Genomic DNA, 18,677 nt, shown 5'->3' on the forward strand with positions numbered 1-18,677 from the left:
CCCCGCCCCCAGGGTGTTGGCCCCGCCCCGGTGGCCTCGGCCCCACCCCCATTAAAGTTTGTACGGAAGCGGCCCCGTTCGCCACCTCTCGATGGGCGCCCCTGTGGGTCGTGGGGGGTGCAGAAGGTCGGGGGTCTGGGGTCTCTGTAGGCCCCGCCCCCACTCCGTGGCCCCCAGGAGGGGGAGGGGCAGGAAGAAGGAAGGAGGCGGAGCCCGGTGCGCTTGTGGCAATGGGTTTCGTAGCAAATACATCACAGACCACGAGGGGCGTACACAGAGCGCAGGGACTCCAAAACCGCCCCACCTGGCGCAGCTGCGCGGGAGGGCGGAGAGGGGGCCCTCAAACCTCCCAATCCCAGCACTGGGGCCTGGGGAGGGGACCCCGAAGCACTGTGGGGTGGGGAGGGGGAGCAGGGTGGGACCCCAAAGTCACCCTGGCACTGCGAGGTAGGGGTGGGGGCATGGGGGGACCCCAAAACCACCCTGGCACCATAAGGTGGGGGTGGGGGATGGGGGACCCCAAAACCACCCCAGTATTGCAGGGTGGGGGTAGAGTGGGGACCCCAAAACCACCCGGCACGCGAGGTGGGAGTCGTTGTAGGGACGGCGCCGTGAGGACCCGGCGAGGGAATCTGAGTGGGGGTCGTTCGGCCTTGGGGGAGGGGAGATGGGCGGGGTTGCTCATGGGGGGATGGGTGGGTGGGTGGGTCAGTGACTGGGGGAGGGGTTGGGTGGGTGGTCGAAGGGGTTGGCGATGGGTTTGTTGGGCCATCGTGGGGTGGTTGGGTCTTTGGGGGGCCGTTGGGTCATTAACGGTGTTGTTGGGTCATTGGGGGATCGTTGAGTCATCGGGAGGGTCGTGGGGTCGGGAATGGGGCTGTTGAGTCTCCAGTATGGTGGTTGAGTCAGTGGGGGTGGGGAGGGGTCATCAATGAGGCCGTTGGGTCATCGATGGGGTCATTGGGTCATTGGGGGATCGTTGGGTCATCGAGAGGGTCGTTGGGTCATTGGGGGGTTGTTGGGTCATCGAGGGGGTCATTGGGTCACCGGTGGGGTCATTGGGTCAATGGGGGGTCGTTGGGTCACTGAGGGGTTCATTGGGTCAATGGGGGTTGTTGGGTCATTGAGGGGTTGTTGGGTCACCAGTGAGGTCATTGGGTCATCGAGGGGTCATTGGGTCACCGGTGGGGTCATTAGGTCACTGGGGGTTGTTGGGTCACTGGGGGTTGTTGGGTCATTGAAGGTGTTGTTGGGTCATCGGTGGGGTCATTGGGTCATTGGGGGGTTCTTTGGGTCATTGGGGGGTTGTTGGGTCACTGGGGGGGTCGTTGGGTCACCAGGGGGTCACTGGGTGGGCAGTGGGCCGGGTGGGTGGGTGCTGGGTTGGTGAAGTGGGTGGGGGTGGTTGGTTGAGTGACCGGTTGGTTGGGAGGGTGGTTGTGGTGACCGCTCAACCAACTGGGGGGAAACTGGGTTAACTGGTGGGTGGGGGCTCAACTGGTGGGTGGGTGATGGTTTAGCTGGTTGGGTGATGGCTTAACTGGTGGAGTGATGGTTTAAGTGGTCAGGTGATGGCTTAACAGGTTGGGTAATGGTTTAACTGGTCAGGTGGTGGTTTAACCGGTCAGGTGATGGTTTAACTGGCTGGGTGATGGTTTAACCAGTGGGGGGGTCACCAGGTTCATCAGGTGGGTGACCCCGACCCCAAAGTCACCCATCCCCCCACGGGACACGCCCAGAGACCCCCCAGGGACTGGGAGAGGTCAACCCAACCAACCCAACCCAACCAACCCAACCAACTCAACCAACCCAACTCAACCCAACTCAGGTCAACCCAACTTAACCCAACCCAACCAACCCAACCCAAGTCTACCCAACTCAACCCAACCCAGCTCAACCCAACTCAACCAACCCAACCCAACTCTACCCAACTCATCCCAACCCAGCTCAACCCAACCAACCCAACCAACCGAACTCAACCCAACCAACCCAACCCAAGTCAACTCTACCCAACTCAACCCATCCCAGCTCAACCCAACCAACCCAACCCAACCCAACTCCATTGAACCCAACCCCACTCAACCCATTCAACCCAACCCAACTCAACCCATCCCAACTCAAATTAACCCAACCCAACTCAACTGATTCAACCCAACCCAACTCAACCCATCCCAACTAAACCCAACCCAACCCACCCAACCCAATTTAACCCAACCCAAGACCCCTCTTGGTGCACCCCTCAGACCCCATGACCCACCCACCTCTCCCAAGGCCCTCCCCCTTACCCCCGGGTGGTGGGTGATGGTGGGGCGGGGCAGGATGGGATGGATGGAGGCCGAGGAGCCGCTCGGATTTGCCGACGCTGGGGCCGGGCACGGCCGGGGAGGGGAGGAGGAGGGGAGGGGCGGGGCCGAGGGGCGGGCCGGCGGGTGATTGGACCACGTGCTGGTTTGTCCGTTCGCATGAACAATTTCGTCTCTTGATTTATTGGCAATTTTAGGCGTTAATTAACGAGGAGGGGCGGGGCCTGGGGGGCGGGATGGGGGAGGGGCGCATGGCTGCCACGCCCTCTGGGGGTGGGGGTGGGGAGGAGGGCCCTACAAGCCCAGGGTGCCCCCGATGGAGGAGGCCAAGACCACCCCCAGCACCACGCAGCAGATGATGATCATGATTTTCTTCTGCCGGCGCCCGCAAAAGCCCCAAAATTTGGGCGTCCCGGCAGCGGGGAGGGGGAGGGAACGGGAAAGGGGAGGGGAAGAGAGAGAAGAAGGAGAGTTACCACCCCCACGCCCTGGCCACGCCCAGCGCCCCAAACCCCCCCAGATCCCCCCTGCCCTCGCAACTCACCCTCCGGGCTTTGCTCTGGTACTTTACGGCTTTTTGGTGTCGGACACGGCGCGCTCGATGCATCGACCGAGTGCTCCACGTTGTACTCGATGCGGTCGATCATCTCGCCCTGGGGGGAGGGCTAGGGGTGACTTGGGGGGGTCTGGGGGCTTTGGGGGACTTTCAGTGGGTTTTGGGGGAGTTTTGGTGGATTCTGCGGGGCCTTGGTGGGTTCCAGGTGATCTTTGGGAGGGGTGCCAGGTGACCCTTAATGGGATTTAATTGACCCTTAGTGGGTTTTAATTGACATTTGATGGGTTTTAGTTGACCCTCCATGGGTTTTAATTGATCTTCAATGGGTTTTAGTTGACCCTCAATGGGTTTTAATTGACCCTTGATGGGTTTTAATTGATCTTCAATGGGTTTTAGTTGACCCTCAATGGGTTTTAATTGACCCTTAATTGGTTTTAATTGACCCTCGATGAGTTTTAGTTGACCCTCAGTGGGTTTTAATTGACCCTCAATGGGTTTTAATTGACCCTCCATGGGTTTTAATTGACCCTTGATGGATTTTAATTGATCTTCAATGGGTTTTAGTTGACCCTCAATGGGTTTGACCCTTGATGGGTTTTAATTGACCCTCGATGAGTTTTAATTGACCCTCGATGGGTTTTAATTGACCCTCGATGGGTTTTAATTGACCTTTGATGGGTTTTAATTGCCCTTTTTTTTGGGTGACCTTCGGGGGGGGGTTCTTGGTGACCTTTGATGGCCCCTAAATGACCCAACCCTGCCCCAATTCAATCCCACCATGTCCTACCCTTCCCCCCAGGGTGTGTCCCCTCCCCCCGGGGTGTCCCTTCCCCCCAGGGTGTCCCTTCCCCCCGGGGTGTCCCCTCCCCCACCTGGCTCTCCACCAGCATGGCCATGTCCACGAACATGTCGTGCAGCTCCCTGATGCTCGTCTCCAGTTTGATGATCTCGTTGTGCCGCGTCTCGATCTCGTTCAGCGCCTGTTTGGTCATCTGCGAGTCCATCTTGATCTGGGGGGGAGGGAGGGGACACGCCCGGGGGGGCTCAGGGGGGACCTCCGGGTACCCCCGAGCTCGGGGGGGACCTCCCGGTATCGAGGATTTGGGGCATCTTTTGGGGGGGGACATTGAGGGCACCCAACGGGGGCTTGGTGGTCCCTTTGGGGTCTTGGTGGCCCCGTTGGGTTCTGGGTGACCCCGTTGGGTTCTGGGTGTCCCTGGTGAGTTCTGGGTGACCCCGTTGGGTTCTGGGTGCCCCCGTTGGGTTCTGGGTGTCCCTGGTGAGTTCTGGGTGACCCCGTTGGGTTCTGGGTGACCCCATTGCATGGTGGGTGAACCTATTGAGGTCTTGTTGGCCCCAACAAGGTCTTGGTGGCCCAATTGGGTTTTGGGTGCCCCCATTGGGTTCTGGGTGCCCCCATTGGGTTCTGGGTGACCCCATTGGGTTTTGGGTGACCCCATTGGGTTCCAGATGCCCCTGTTGGGTTCAGGGTGCCCCCGTTGGGTTCTGGGTGTCCCCATTGGGTTCCAGATGCCCCTGTTGGGTTCTGGGTGCCCCCGTTGGGTCCCAGTTGCCCCATTGGGTTCCAGATGCCCCCATTGGGTTTTGGGTGACCCCATTGGGTTCCAGATGCCCCCATTGGGTCCCAGTTGCCCTGGTGGGTTCTGGGTGACCCCGTTGTGTCCCAGCTGCCCCGTTGGGTTCTGGGTGACCCCATTGGGTTCTGGGTGACCCCATTGGGTTCAGGGTGCCCCCATTGGGTTCCAGATGCCCCTGTTGGCCCCCGCCGCCCCCGCGTACATCGTCGGTGAAGATGGCCAACTTCCCGCTCTCCAGCATGTCCTCCAGCTCCTCGTTCGTGGTGGTCCTTCCGGCTGGGGGGGGGGAGGGGTGGTGGTGACCCTCAGCCCCGCCCCCACAGGCCCCGCCCCCCGGCCCCGCCCCGTACTGATCTCCAGCTGGCGCTGGATGCGGAGAGTGGTGGTGACCCCCAGCCCCGCCACCACGGGCCCCGCCCCCGGCCCCGCCCCGTACTGATCTCCAGCTGGCGCTGGATGCGGAGGGTGGTGGTGACCTCAGCCCCCGCCCCCACAGGCCCCGCCCCCGCAGGCCCCGCCCCGTACTGATCTCCAGCTGGCGCTGGATGCGGTCCTTGCAGCGGTCGCGGTACTTGGACTGCGTCGCGTTGTACTCGGTCATCACCTCCACGAACTTCCGCGACAGCGTCGAGTGCTGCGGGGGCTCGCGTCAGCGAGGGAGGAGGAGAGAGAGGCGGCGAAGATGCCGCCGGGAAGCGATCAGAGGGAAAAAAGGAAATGGCGAGGAGAGCGGCAGAGGCGGCGATGGGGGAGGTGAAGGTGAGGAGGAGGAGGAGGATGATGGCAATGATGAAGGTGATGAGGATGAAGGCTGTGATGGTGGAGGTGAAGGTGAGGAGGAGGAGGATGATGAAGATGATGATGATGATGAAGGCGGCAATGGTGGAGGTGGAGACGATGAAGGGCCATGGGATGAAGAGGAAGATGATGGGGATGATGATGATGATGAAGATGAACCTGATGAAGACGAAGCCAATGAAGACGATGAAGACAACGATGAAGGTGATGATGATGATGATGATGATGGTGAAGATGATGGAAGACGATGGCGAGGGTGATGAGGATGAGGCCGGCGAGGATGAAGGCGATGTGGATGATGAAGATGAAGGTGATGAAGCCGATGAGGATGAGGATGAAGCTGATGAAGCTGGCGAAGATGAAGGCAATGAGGATGAGGGTGAGGATGAAGAGGAAGGTGAGGATGAAGATGAGGATGAAGGTGAGGATGAAGATGAGGATGAAGGTGAGGGTGATGATGAGGGTGATGATGATGATGAGGGTGATGATGAGGCCGAAGGCCGTACCTGTGTCTTGCGGATGCGCAGGTCGGCCGAGGAGCGGTTCAGCCCCTCCTCCTGCTCGATGCTCTGCTCGATGGCTGGGGGGGAGGGGCGGGGTGGGGAGGGGTCATCGCCCCGCCCCTCCCACAGGGGTGTGGCCAGCCCCGACCCCGCCCCTCCCCACAAGATCTGGGGGATTTTGGGGGTTCTGGAGGGTTCCAGGGGGAATCTGGGGGTCCTGGGGTGTTTGGGTGTCAGGGGGTGATTTTGGGGGATCCTGGGGGTGATCTGGGAGTCAAGGGGTGATCTGGGGGTCCTAGGGGGTGTTTGGGTGTCAGGGGGATTTTGGGGGGTCCTGGAGGGGCTTTTGGGATCCCAAGGGGAACGGGGTGGATTTTGGGGACCCCAAGGGGAATTTGGGTGTCAGGGGTGATTTTTGGGGGTCCTGGGGTGATCTGGGGGTCAGGGGTGATTTTGGGGGTCCCTTTTTGGGGAGAGATTTGGGACTGGTTTTGGGGAGGGTTTTGGGTGTTTTCGGGGCTGTTTTGGGTCTGGGGTTTTGGGGGTGCTGGGGGTGATTTTGGGGAGGTCCCAGGGGTGTTTTTGGGGGGTGCTGGGGTGATTTTTGGGGGTTCTGGGGCTGATTTTGGGGGTGCTGGGGTGATTTTGGGGGTGCTGGGGGGTGATTTTGGGGGTCCCAGGGGTGTTTTTGGGGTGCTGGGGGTGATTTTGGGGGTGCTGGGGGTGATTTTGGGGTGCTGGGGGTGATTTTGGGGGTCCCAGGGGGTGTTTTGAGGGGGTCCCAGGGGGTGATTTTGGGGGTCCCAGGGGTGATTTGGGGGTGCTGGGGGGTGATTTTGGGGGGTGCTGGGGGTGATTTTTGGGGGTGCTGGGGGTGATTTGGGGGGGTGCTGGGGTGTTTTTGGGGGGGTCCCAGGGTGATTTTAGGGGGTCCCAGGGGTGTTTTTGGGGTCACCTTTCAATTTGGACCGGACTTTGTTCGCGTTTTCTGATGTCGGCCGGAGGTCCTCGAGCTCCTGTTTGGTCTCTGGGGAAAGGGGAGTTTTGGGGGGTCAGGGGGTTCAGGGGTTCCCCATCTGGTCAGACCCCCAGGACCCCCAAACTGTGTCAGACCCCAAAATGTCCCCAGAGTGGTGGCACCTCGTGGTGCCCCCCACCCCATGGGACCCCCCATCCCACCCAGACCCTCCCCGGGGTCCCACTCCCCCAAAACCCCCAGGACCCCTCTGGGACCCCCACCCAAAGACCCCCTGGGACCCCCAAAATCGCCCCTGAGGGTCTGGGGAGTCATCAGGACCCGCAGTGACCACCCTTGGTGTTCCCCATTCCAACCTGCCCCCAATTTGGGGTCTCCCGATCCTCCCGGGGTCCCAAACCCCAGACCCCCCCAAGACCCCTGTGCCCCCCGTGCCCCCACTCCTCTCATCGGGGTTGGGGGCTGCCAGGATGGCGCTGTGGGGTATCCTACCCCCAAATACCCCCAAATCCCCCCAAACCCCCAGACTCACTCTCATCGGGGTTGGGGCTGCCAGGATGGCGCTGTGCCCCCAAACCCCCTGTGAGACCCCCAGACTCACTCTCATCAGGGTTGGGGGCTGCCAGGATGGCGCTGTGGGGATTCCCACCCCCAAACCCCCAAACCCCCCAGACTCACTCTCATCGGGGTTGGGGGCTGCCAGGATGGCGCTGTGCCCCCAAACCCCTGTGAGACCCCCAGACTCCCACTCTCATCAGGGTTGGGGGCTGCCAGGATGGCATGCTGCCCCCAAGACCCCTCTAGGGTCCCCCAAACCCCCTGTGGGACCCCCACTCACTCTCATCAGGGTTGGGGGCTGCCAGGATGGCGCTGTGGAGGTCTCATCCCCAAACCCCAAACCCCCAAACCCCCAGACTCACTCTCATCAGGGTTGGGGGCTGCCAGGATGGCGCTGTGCTGCTTCTTCACCTGCTCCACGTCCTCCGACAGCTTCTCGATGCACCCCCGGATCTCCTCCACCTGGGGGTTTGGGAGTTTGAGAGATTTGGGGGGTTGAGGGTTTGGAGTAGGACTTAGGGGTCCTGGAGTTGTTTGGGGGCTTTTGGGTGGAGTTTTGGGGGGACTGGAGGGAGTTTTGGGGTTTCCAGGGGATTTTGGGGGTTCCAGGGAGATTTTGGGGTTCCAGGGGGATTTTGGGGATTACAGGAGGGATTTTGGGGTTCCAGGGGATTTTGGGGATTACAGGAAGGATTTTGGGGATTCCAGGGGATTTTGGGGTTCAGGAAGGATTTTGGGGTTCCAGGGGGATTTTGGGGGTTCCAGGGGATTTTGGGGTTCCAGGGGGATTTTGGGGCTCCAGGGGGATTTTGGGGGTTCCAGGGGGATTTTGGGGGGCTCAGGGGGATTTTGGGGGGTTCCAGGGGATTTTGGGGATTCCAGGAAGGATTTTGGGGGTTCCAGGGGGGGATTTTAGGGGGTTCCAGGGGGGATTTTAGGGGTTCCAGGGGGATTTGGGGGCTCAGGGGATTTTGGGGGTTCCAGAGGGGGATTTTGGAGGGTCTGAGGAGATCCTGTTAGGGGGTCCCACAAGGGGGTCCGGGGGGTTGATTTTTGGGGCAGATTTTGGGGGTGTTTGTGGTGATCGTTTTTTGGGTGCATTTTGGTGGAGGTTTTGGTGGATTTTGGAGGTGTTTTTTGGGGTTTTTTTGGGGTGTTTTGGGGCTGTTTTGGTGCGTTTTGGAGGTGTTTTTTGGAGGTGTTTTTTAGGGTGTTTTAGGGCTGTTTTTGTGAGTTTTGGGGTTTTTTTGGGGTATTTTTGGGGCTGTTTTGGTGCGTTTTGGAGGGGATTTTTGGGGTGTTTTGGGGCTGTTTTTGTGAGTTTTGGGGGGGTTTTTGGGGCTGTTTGGTAGATTTGGAAGTGTTTTTGGGGTGTTTTGGGGCTGTTTTTGTGAGTTTTGGGGGGGTTTTTGGGGCTGTTTTGGTGGATTTTGGAGGGGGTTTTTGGGGTGTTTTGGGGCTGTTTCGGTGCGTTTTGGGGCTGGTTTTGTGAGTTTTTGAGGGTGTTTTTGGGGTGTTCTGGGGCTGTTTTGGGCCTGGGGGTTTCGGGGGGTGCCGGTTCCTGTTCTGGGGGTCCCGGGGGGGTTTTTTGGCCCCACCTGCTCGAAGAACTCGTCCATGAAGTGGTCCCTGTCCACTGTCACCACCTCGTCCTCGTCGTCGCTGTCCTTGGCCTGCAGGGGGCGCTCTCATGGGGAGGGGGCGGGGCCTCCACCCAAGCCACGCCCCCTCCCCCCATCCCCGTGCTCTGATTGGTCAAAGTGGTTGGAGTGGGAGGTGTGGGCTTTTATTTGCATAACCACGCCCCCTGTGGTCAATACCTCATTTGCATAACCCCACCCATGAGAGTCAATCATTATCTGCTAATTTGCATAAAGCACAGCCCTAAATTATCGTCTACCCATTGCTAATTTGCATAACCCCGCCCACACAAGAAACATAAACTATTCCTCATTTGCATAACACCACCACCACAAACAACTAATTAGCAGCTCATTTGCATATTCACACCCCTAAACAATTTGCGTTCTTATCTCATTTGCATAACCCTGCCCATCAATGAGATAATCAACTGCTCATTTGCATAACCCCGCCCCACCCGTGCTTCCCCCACCCCCTGCTGCCTCCTGATTGGCTGCCTCAGCCCTGTCTCATTTGCATGCCTCATTTGCATAGAGCCGCTCATTGGCCGCCCGCTCTGGGGTGATTTGCATAAGGGGCGGAGCCAGCAGGGGGTGCCCGAAGCTGATTGGCTGAGCCCGGGGGTGACCCCCTCCCCAAAAGGGCTGAGGCTCCGCCCCCTGGGGGGGACCCCGAGACCCCCCCAGCGACCCCAACTGACCCCAAATGACCCCCCCGGGACCCCCCCGGGACCCCAAAGCGACCCCCGAGAACCTCCCAGACCCCCAAATTCCCCCAAGGCCCCAAAACCCCCGAGACCCCCTCGGAGCCCCCAAAATCTCCTGCACCCCAGAGCCCCCTCAGAGACCCCAGGGCAGCCCCCAAAGCCCCTCTGCCCCCAGAGTCCCTTCCCCCAAACAGCCCCAAAACCCCCAATATCCCCCAAACCCTCAACCCCCAAAAAACTCCCTCCAGGACCTCTCAGAGCATCCCCTGCACCCCAGAGACCCCCTTAAAAGACCCCCTCCAGCCCCAGAGCTTCTCCTGCACCAGGGACCCCAAAACCCCCAAACCCCCCAAAACTCCCCCAAACCCCCCTCAGAGCATCCCTGCACCCCAGACACCCCCCCAAAAGTCCCCCTCACTGGCCCCGGAGCATCTCCTGCAGCCCGAGACCCCAACCCCAAAATGCCCCAAATCCCCTAAAACCTCCCAACCTCCCAAAATCCCCAAATCCCCTAAAACCTCCCAACCCCCTCCCAAGATCCCCCAAATTCCCTCTAATCCCCCAAAAGCTCCCACCAGACCCCCAACCCCCAGAGCATCCCCTGCACCTCAGACCCCCCAAAAAGGACCCCTCGCAGCCCCTCAGACCCCCAGAGTCTTCTGCACCCGAGACCCCAAATCCCCAAACCTCCCAAACCCCCAAAACCCCCAAAACCCCCAAACCCCCCGAGCATCCCCTCCCCCCACAGACCACCCCCTCCCCCACACCAGGACGACCCCCCAAAAAAAGCCCTCGAGGCATCTCCAGCGCCCCCAAATCCCCTCGACCCCCCTCCCCAAAACCAACCCCCTCCCAAAAACCTCCCCCCTCCCCTCCCTCCCCCGCTCACGCTGCGAAGCTCCTGAGTCCGGTCCTTCATGGTGGGAGGGGTGTGGGGGTGCCTGATTTTTGGGGGGGGAGGAGAGAGGGTCTCCCGGAGGCCCGGGGGTCGGCCCAGGACCCCCTGGTGGCGTTTTTGGGGGAGGAGGGAGGGGTTTGACCGTCCGGGGGCTGCGGCAGGCCGGCTGCGGCTGCGGAGGGGGAGGAGGAGAAGGGGAGGAGGAGGGAGAGGGAGGGGGAGGAGGCTGCGCAAAGGGGGCTGCAGGCTGCGGGGGAGGGCTCGAGACGGGGAGGGGCGGGGTTTGAGCGGGGACGGATTTTGGGGGGTCCCGGACCCTCCTTGGGGGGGTTTGGGGGTCCCGGACCCTCCCCGGGGGGGATTTGGGAGCGCCTCCTAGGGGGGTTTGGGGTCCCGGACCCCCTCAGGGGGTTTGGGGATTCGGATCCTCCTCAAGGGGATTTTGGGGGTCCGGACCCTCCTCAAAGGGGTTTTGGGGTTTCAGATCCTTCCAGGCGATTTTGGGGTCCCGGACCCTCTCAGGGGATTTGGGGGTCCGGATCCTCCTCAGGGGGATTTGGGGGTCCTGGACCCTCCTGGGGATTTTGGGAGTTCGGACTCCACCGGGGGATTTTGGGGTTTGGATCCTCTCAAGGGGATTTTGGGGGTCCTGACCTTCCTTGGGGGGTTTTGGGGTCCAGGACCCTTCCCAGAGGATTTTGGGGGCTTTGAGGATTTTGGGGGTCTGGGGTCTCCCACGGAGAGACTCTGGGGTGGGGGGTTTGGGGTGCCCGGACCCCCCGCCAAGGGATTTTGGGCGTTTGAGGGGACAGGGCAGAATCCCTCAGGGATTTTCGGGGTCCCAGGGAATTTTAGAGGGTCCGGGGATTTTGGGGGCATTTTGGGGAGTCCCAGGAGGGTTTTGGGGGTATTTTAGGGGGTCCGGGGATTTGGGGTATTTTGGGGGTCCTGGATGGGGTTTCTGGGGTATTTTTGGGGTATTTTGGGAGTCCCGGGGGGGATTTGGGATATTTTGGGGGGTCCCAGGAGAGGCTTTGGGGGACATTTCGGGGTCCTCGGGTGAATTTTGGGGGTCCCGGGTGGGTTTTCTGGGGTATTTTTGGGTGTTTTTGGGGGTCCCGGGTGGGGTTTCTGGGGTGTTTTTGGGGTATTTTGGGGGTCCCGGGTGGGGTTTTCTGGGAGTGTTTAGGGTATTTTGGGGGTATTTTGGGGTCCCAGGTGGGGTTTCTGGGGTGTTTTGGGGTGATTTTGGGGTCCCAGGTGGGGTTTCTGGGGTATTTTTGGGGGTCCCAGGTGGGAGTTTTGGGGTGATTTTGGGGGTGATTTTGGGGTCCCGGCTGGGGTTTCTGGAGTGATTTTGGGGTATTTTGAGGTCCCGGCTGGGGTTTCTGGGGTATTTTAGGGGGTCCCCGGTGGGGTTTCTGGGGTGGTTTTGGGGTGATTTTGGGCTGTTTTGGGGTCTCTCCCTCCCCCCCCAAAGACCCCAAATCCCGACTCGAATCATCCTTTATTTCTGACGTCACCAAAAAGGGGGCGTGGCCACAACCAGTCCCCACCCCCACAAACCCCCGCCCCCACCCTCCACCCCGGGGGCGTGGTCACTACAGAGGAGCGTGGCTATCGCGATAGGGGCGTGGCTGCCGGGGAGGGGGCGGGGCCGTGACGGCGCTGGTGCCGCCTCAGCCCCGCCCCCGAGGCGAAGCTCCGCCCACAGACGGGGCAGGGGAAGGGGCGGGGCCCCGAAGGGGCGACCATGTTGGATTCCCCAATGGGGGCGGCCATGTTGGATTCCCCACTGGGGGCGGCCATGTTGGATTCCCCACTGGGGGCGGCCATGTTGGCAGCCATGTTGGTGGGGGCCATATTGGAGGGTGCCATGTTGGAGGCCATGTTGGATTCCACCAACATGGAGGTGGCCATGTTTGAGGGCGCCATGTTGGTGGGTGCCATGTTGGTGGGTGCCATGTTGGAGGCCATGTTGGAGGCCATGTTGGATTCCCCAATGGGGGCGGCCATGTTGGTGACCGCCATGTTGGAGGGCGCCATGTTAGTGGGTGCCATGTTGGTGGTGGCCATGTTGGTGGTGGCCATGTTGGTGGGGGCCATGTTGGTGGTGGCCATGTTGGTGGGGGCCATGTTGGCTCCCCTCACGGCCATGTTGGACCCCCTGCTGGGGTCCCCCCTCCCCTGCTGTTTCCCCCAAAGGTGGCCATGTTGCTTCCCCCAAGGGGGGCCATACCGGTGACGGCCACACTTCCGGGGGCCACATTGGCCTCCCCTGCGGCGGCCGCCATATTGGGGGCGGCCATGTTGGTTCCTCCCACGGGGACCCCCAGACCGGGGTTGGCCTCGCTTGTGGGGGCCATATTGGGGTCGTTTTCCCCGCTGGGGGTGGCCATACTGGCGGGGGCCATATTAACCCCTCCATATTGAGCGGCCATATTGGCGGGCACCACACTGGGGGCGGCCATATTGGTGGCCATATTGGCAGGTGCCACACCAGGGGCGGCCATATTGTCCCCCCTTACGCTGCCGGCCATATTGGCGGGAATCACACTGGGGGTGGCCATATTGGTGGCCATATTGTCCCCCCTTCCTCCGGCAGCCATATTGGCGGGAATCACACCGGGGGCAGCCATATTGGTGGCCATATTGGCGGGCACCCCACTGGGGGCGGCCATATTGGCCCCCCTTACGCCGGCGGCCATATTGGCGGGCACCACACCGGGGGTGGCCATATTGGTGGCCATATCAGCACATACCACACCGGGGGTGGCCATATTGGCGGGCACCACACCGGGGGTGGCCATATTGGTGGCCATATCAGCACATACCACACCAGGGGTGGCCATATCAGCAGATACCACACTGGGGGCGGCCATATTGCCCCCCCTTCCTCCGGCGGCCGCACCGGTTGCCCCGCAGGCCTCCTCCGCCCCGGGGTCCCCCCCGGCCGCGTCCCCCCCCGCGCTGCGCTCCCGCCCCGCCCGCGCCGCGCCCGTCCCCGCGGCCGTGCGTCCTCTCGTGCTTGCGCAGCCCGGAGGCGCCGCCGAAGCCCTTCCCGCAGCTGGCGCAGGCGAAGGGGCGCTCCCCGGAGTGCGTGCGCCGGTGCTTGCCCAGCGCGGCGCGCTCGCCGAAGCCCTTGCCGCAGTCGCCGCAGCGCCAGGGCCGCTCCCCGGAGTGCGTCAGGCGGTGCCGCTTCAGGTCCCAGGAGGCCACGAAGCCCTTGCCGCAGTCGCCGCAGCGCCAGGGCCGCTCGCCCGTGTGGGTGCGCCGGTGCACGGCCAGGTCGGCCGGCTGCCGGAAGGCCTTGCCGCAGTCGCCGCAGCGGCACGGCTTGAGGCCCTGGTGGGCGCGCTGGTGGCGCCGGAAGCTGGAGGGGTCGGCGAAGGTGCGGCCGCACTGCGGGCACAGGAAGGGGCGCTCGCCGGTGTGCACGCGCCGGTGGCTCTGGAAGGACGAGAGCTGCGTGAAGGCCTTGCCGCAGGCGGCGCAGGGGAAGGGCTTGGCGGCGGCGTGGATGCGGCGGTGGCAGGCCAGCGACGACGAGCGGCCGAAGCTCTTGCCGCAGTCGGCGCACAGGAAGGGCCGCTCGCCCGTGTGGCAGCGCTGGTGGTTGCGCAGGTCCTTGCGCTCGGCGTAGGCCTTGGGGCAGGCGCCGCAGCGGTGCGGCCGCAGCCCCGCGTGGCCCCGCAGGTGCTTGCGGAAGGCAGAGGGGTCGGCGAAGGCCTTGGGGCACTCGGGGCAGGCGAGGGGCGTCGCCCGTGTGCGCCCGCCGGTGGATCGTCAGCTTGGCCCACGACGGGAACGCCTTCGGGCACAACGGGCACGCGAACGGCGGGGAGGGGCGGGGGGCAGACCCGGGGAGGGGAGGTGGGGAGGCGCCCCGGGGGGGAGGTGGGGAGGCACCCCAGGGGAGGGGAGGAAGGGGAGGCTCCTCCAGGGAGGGGGGAGGCACCCCCAGGGGAGTCGGGGACACTCCCGGTGTCCCCTCCAGGTGAGTTTGGGCCGGTGGTGGCCCCTCCAGGGGAGTTTTGGGGGGACACGAGGGCATCTCCAGGTGGGTTCAGGGCAGTGGTGGCCCCTCCAGGTGTCCCAGGTGTGTCCCTGGTGGCCCCTCCAGGTGAGTCGGGGGCACCTCCAGGTGAGCTGGGGGGGGTGGTGGCCCCCCCAGGTGCTTCAGCTGTGCCCATGGTGGCCCCTCCAGGTGAGTTCAGGGGGGTGGTTGCACCTCCAGGGGAGTTGGGGGCATCTTCAGGTGCTTCAGGTGTGTCCCTGGTGGCGCCTCCAGGTGTGTCCATGGCCGTGGTGGCCCCTCCAGGTGAGTTCAGGGCCCCTCCAGGTGTCCCAGGTGAGTCCCTGGTGGCCCCTCCAGGTGAGCTGGGGGCGTCTCCAGGCGGGTCTGGGGACGTGGTGGCCCCTCCAGGTGTCCCCAAGGCCCCGGTGGCCCCTCCAGGTGTGGCCATGGCGGCCCTGCAAGGGCGTGGTCAGGTGTGGGGAGGGGGGATACTGGGAGGGACTGGGAGGGACTGGGAGGGTTAATGGGGGGACTGGGAGGTTACTGGGAGGAATGGGGGGACTGGGTGGGTTAATAGGGGGACTGGGAGGGACTGGGAGGTTACTGGGGCGTACTGGGGACCTACTGGTGGGTTACTGGGGATTACTGGGAGGGCTAATTGGGGGTTACTGGGGGAAACTGGGGAGGGGAAATGAGGGGTTTAATGGGAGGGGACTGGGGGCTAACGAGGGTTAATGGGAGATGGGGGGATACTGGGAGCCCGATTTTTGGGGGAAAAACTGCCAATTTTGGTTGGTTTGGGAGTCCCCAGATTTGAGGAGGGAGGTCAGGGAACACCCCGATTTTGGGAGGAAACCTCAATTTTTAGGGCTGTTCGGGTGGATTTTGGGGGTTCTGGGTGTCTCCGTTTTTGTGGGGCGGGGGTTTGTCCTCAAAGCCCCCTTCCCACCCCTGGAAGGGGCCGTTTGGGGGAGGGAAGACCCTGATTTTGAGGAGGAAAACTAGGATTTTTTGGGGTGAAACCCCAGTTTCGAGGGGTTTCCGGGGTTTTCGGGGTCTCCACCCTTTCTTTGGGGTCGCAGCCCCACCCACGCAAGGGGCCGTTTTGGGGGTGGGGAAGGGTCGGGGTGGGGCAGGGGAAGGGGAGACCCCGATTTTGGGAGAGAAACCCCCGATTTTGGGTGTTTTCGGGGTGTTTTTGGGGGTCTTACCTGGGGGGGCGTCGGGCGGCTCTAGGACCCGGAGGGGGCGGGGGCAGGGCTTCAGGGTGGGCCCGGCGCTGATTGGCGGAGAGGGCTGTAAGTCCAAAGCCGATTGGCTGGAATCGTGAGGAGGGGCGTGGCTAAAGCGCTTCCGGCGCGGGCGGAACAAAGAGGGGGAGGGGGAGGAGGCAAAGGCGGTTTTAGGGATTTTTGGGGGTTTTTGGGGGTTTTGAGATTGGGGGGATTTGGGGATTTTCTGCAGGGGTTCGAGGCGATTTGGTGGCGTTTTGGGGGCGCGTTGGGTTTTTGTTTTAAGGGGCCCCTCCAAATCGAGGGCGGGGCCTGAGGGGAGGGCGGTGACGTCACAAGCAAGGCGTGGTCTGATCCTTCGCTCACTTCCGGTCCCGGTGAGTCCCCAAAACCCCCCGTTTGGCCCCAAAACCGCCCCAAATCCCCCTGTTTGGCCCCCAAATCCCCAGGTTTCGCCCCCAAATTCCCCGGGTTTTGCCCCAAAATCGCCCCCGTTTTGCCCCCAAACACCCCTGAAACCCCCAGATTTCACCCCAAAATCGCCTCATTTCGCCCCAAAACCCGGCGGGAGGGGGAGGGGGAGTCAATTAAAGGGAGTGGGCGGGGTTCATTAATTAATTACCCCGGTAATTGGCGATTCCCCCCCCCAGTTCTTTCTCCCGGCCCAATTTTTCCTCCATTTCTCGCGGGGTTTTTTTTTTCCCCAAAAAAAGCAACTTCTGGAACTCAACTTTGGGTCAATCCGGGCTCACTTTGGGTCAATTTGGGCTCAATTTTGGCCGATTTGGGTCACTCTGGGTTTGGTTTTGGCCGATTTGGGTCAATTTGGGCTCAATTTTGGCCGATTTGGGTCACTCTGGGTTCGGTTTTGGCCGATTTGGGTCAATCCAAGCTCAGTTTGAGTTTTGGTTTGGGTCAGTTTGGGTTGGACTCAACTTGGGGTGGATTTGGGTCAATCCGAGGCCGATTTGGGTCAATCTGAGGCCAATTTGGGTCAATCCGAGGCCGATTTGGGTCAATCCAGTCTCAACTTGGCTCAGTTTGGGTCAATTTAAGGCTGATTTGTGTCCATCTGGACTCGACCAACCCGAGGCCAATTTGGGTCAATCTGAGGCCGATTTGGGTCAACCCAAAGCGGATTTGGCTCAATCTGAGCCAACCCAAGGCTGATTTGGACCAACCCAAGATGGATTTGGGTCAATTTGGCTCAACCTGTGCCAACCTAAGGCCGATTTGGCCCAACCCAAGGTACATTTGACCCAATCAAGGCCAATCTGGGTCAACTCAAGGCCGCTTTGACCCAACTAAGGCCGATTTGGGTCCATTCAAGGCCGATTGGGGTCAATTTACCCCCACTCAAGGCCGGTTTGGGTCAATCTCTGCCAACCCAAGGCTGGTTTGGGTCCATTCAAGGTCGATTTGGGTCAATTTGCCCCCACCCCAAGGCCAATTTGGGTCTATTCAAGGCCGATTTGGGTCAATCCAAGGCCGATTTGGGTCAATCTCTACCACCCCAAGGCCAATTTGGGTCCATTCAAGGCCGATTTGGGTCAATCTCTGCCAACCCAAGGCTGATTTGGGTCCACCCAAGGCCGATTTGCCCCCACCCAAGGCCGATTTGGGTCCATTCAAGGCCAATTGGGGTCAATTTGCCCCCCCCCAAGGCCGATTTGGGTCAATCTCTACCAACCCAAGGCCGATTTGGGTCCATTCAAGACCGATTTGGGTCAATCCAAGGCCGATTTGATCCAACCCAAGGCCGCTTTGGGGTCAATTCCCCCCCCCAAGGCCGCCCCATCCCCGATCACCCCCAACTCTCCCCCCCCAGGTCCCGGCGATGCCGCGGGCGCGCCCGGCCGAGCGGTACCGGCAGCAGTACCGGCGCCTGCGCCGCGCCGCTCGCGCGCTGGTGCTGGAGAACGGCGCCCTGTGCGACGAGGTGGCCCGGCTGGAGGCCAAGTGGCTGCGGGCGCGCCACGAGCGCCGCTTCCTCCTGGCCCGCCTGCTCCGGCTCCGCGCCCTCCACGCCCGCGCAGACCCCGGGACGAGCCCCCCAACCCCGGGGGGCCGGGCAGGGACCCCCCGGCCGAGGGGCCGCGGCGCAGGCAGGGGCGGGGCAGCAAGGGGGAGGGGCGAGGGCAGGAGGTGGGGGGAGGGGGAGGGCCACGGGGCGAGACCAGCGGGGTCCAGAGAGGACCAGTGGCCAACTGGGACGAGACCAGTTGGTTCCAGGGAGGACCAGTGGCCAACTGGGATGAAACCAGTTGGTTCCAGGGAGGACCAGTGGCCAACTGGGACAAAACCAGTGGGGTCCAGGGACGATTTATGGACAACTGGGACAAAACCAGTGGGGTCCAGAGATGATTCATGGACAACTGGGACGAAACCAGTGGGCTCCAGGGATGATTTATGGACAACTGGGACGAGACCAGTGGGGTCCAGGGAGGACCAGTGGTCAACTGGGACGAGACCAGTGGGGTCAAGGCCAAGGCCGCCGGAGGAGCGGGAGGAGCTGAGGCCCGACAGGACCCTCCCCCCGGCACCGCCACCCCCCAGGATGCCCCCCGAGGAGGAGGAGGAGGAGGAAGAGGAGGAAGAGGAGGACGATGACAATGAGGACGAGGAGGAGGAGGACGATGAGGACGAGGAAGAGGAGGAGGAAGGAGGAGGAGGAGGAGGAGCCGCCCCGGCTTTCGGCTACGCCGACATCTTCCTGGGCAGCCCCGCGGGCTCTGATGAGTGACTGACCCCGCCCACCCCAAATAAACCCCACCCACCCCAATAAACCACACCCACCACAATAAACCACGCTCACCTGAATAAACCATGCTCTCCACAATAAACCCCGCCCACCCCAAATAAACCCCGCCCACCCCAAATAAACCACACC

At 61.9% G+C, this 18,677-nt stretch overlaps 4 protein-coding genes across 6 annotated transcripts; 1 reads left to right on the forward strand and 3 right to left on the reverse strand.

Moving 5' to 3' along the window:
- Positions 1 to 2,584: 2,584 nt before the first annotated feature.
- On the reverse strand, positions 2,585 to 10,571 carry LOC126645847 (syntaxin-1B-like). The gene is given in 12 exon segments (XM_050326659.1): positions 2,585 to 2,678; positions 2,848 to 2,876; positions 2,879 to 2,908; positions 2,911 to 2,956; positions 3,732 to 3,869; positions 4,660 to 4,733; positions 4,983 to 5,091; positions 5,762 to 5,835; positions 6,714 to 6,785; positions 7,655 to 7,754; positions 8,891 to 8,965; positions 10,529 to 10,571. Coding segments are annotated over 12 exon segments (858 nt in total). The 5' UTR covers positions 10,559 to 10,571; the 3' UTR covers positions 2,585 to 2,597.
- Positions 10,572 to 12,128: 1,557 nt separating this feature from the next.
- Positions 12,129 to 13,214, reverse strand: LOC126645848 (zinc finger protein 467-like). 3 transcript variants are annotated; one of them, XM_050326662.1, is made up of 2 exons: positions 12,639 to 13,214; positions 12,129 to 12,593 (listed from the first exon to the last, which is right to left on the reverse strand). In XM_050326662.1, the coding sequence occupies exons 1-2, from the start codon at positions 12,692 to 12,694 to the stop codon at positions 12,155 to 12,157; spliced, it is 495 nt and encodes a 164-aa protein (XP_050182619.1). In that variant the 5' UTR covers positions 12,695 to 13,214; the 3' UTR covers positions 12,129 to 12,154. The 3 variants fall into 3 exon arrangements, with proteins under 3 accessions (XP_050182619.1, XP_050182620.1, XP_050182618.1); XM_050326663.1 differs by having other exon boundaries at positions 12,129 to 12,422; positions 12,510 to 13,214; XM_050326661.1 differs by having other exon boundaries at positions 12,129 to 13,214.
- Positions 13,215 to 13,242: 28 nt separating this feature from the next.
- On the reverse strand, positions 13,243 to 14,323 carry LOC126645846 (zinc finger protein 668-like; the record flags this gene model as incomplete). The annotated part of the gene is made up of 1 exon (XM_050326658.1): positions 13,243 to 14,323. A coding segment is annotated over one exon (933 nt), but the record flags the coding sequence as incomplete, so codon positions are not given.
- Positions 14,324 to 16,142: 1,819 nt separating this feature from the next.
- Positions 16,143 to 18,530, forward strand: LOC126645850 (transforming growth factor beta regulator 1-like). Its single transcript, XM_050326665.1, has 3 exons — positions 16,143 to 16,164; positions 17,616 to 17,932; positions 18,344 to 18,530. Exons 2-3 carry the CDS (start codon positions 17,625 to 17,627, stop codon positions 18,528 to 18,530), a joined length of 495 nt encoding a protein of 164 aa, XP_050182622.1. The 5' UTR covers positions 16,143 to 16,164; positions 17,616 to 17,624.
- Positions 18,531 to 18,677: the final 147 nt, after the last annotated feature.

The sequence above is a fragment of the Myiozetetes cayanensis genome, unplaced genomic scaffold (genome assembly GCF_022539395.1).
Source record: "Myiozetetes cayanensis isolate MyiCay16 unplaced genomic scaffold, myiCay2020 scf319, whole genome shotgun sequence".
NCBI classification, from domain to species: domain Eukaryota; kingdom Metazoa; phylum Chordata; class Aves; order Passeriformes; family Tyrannidae; genus Myiozetetes; species Myiozetetes cayanensis.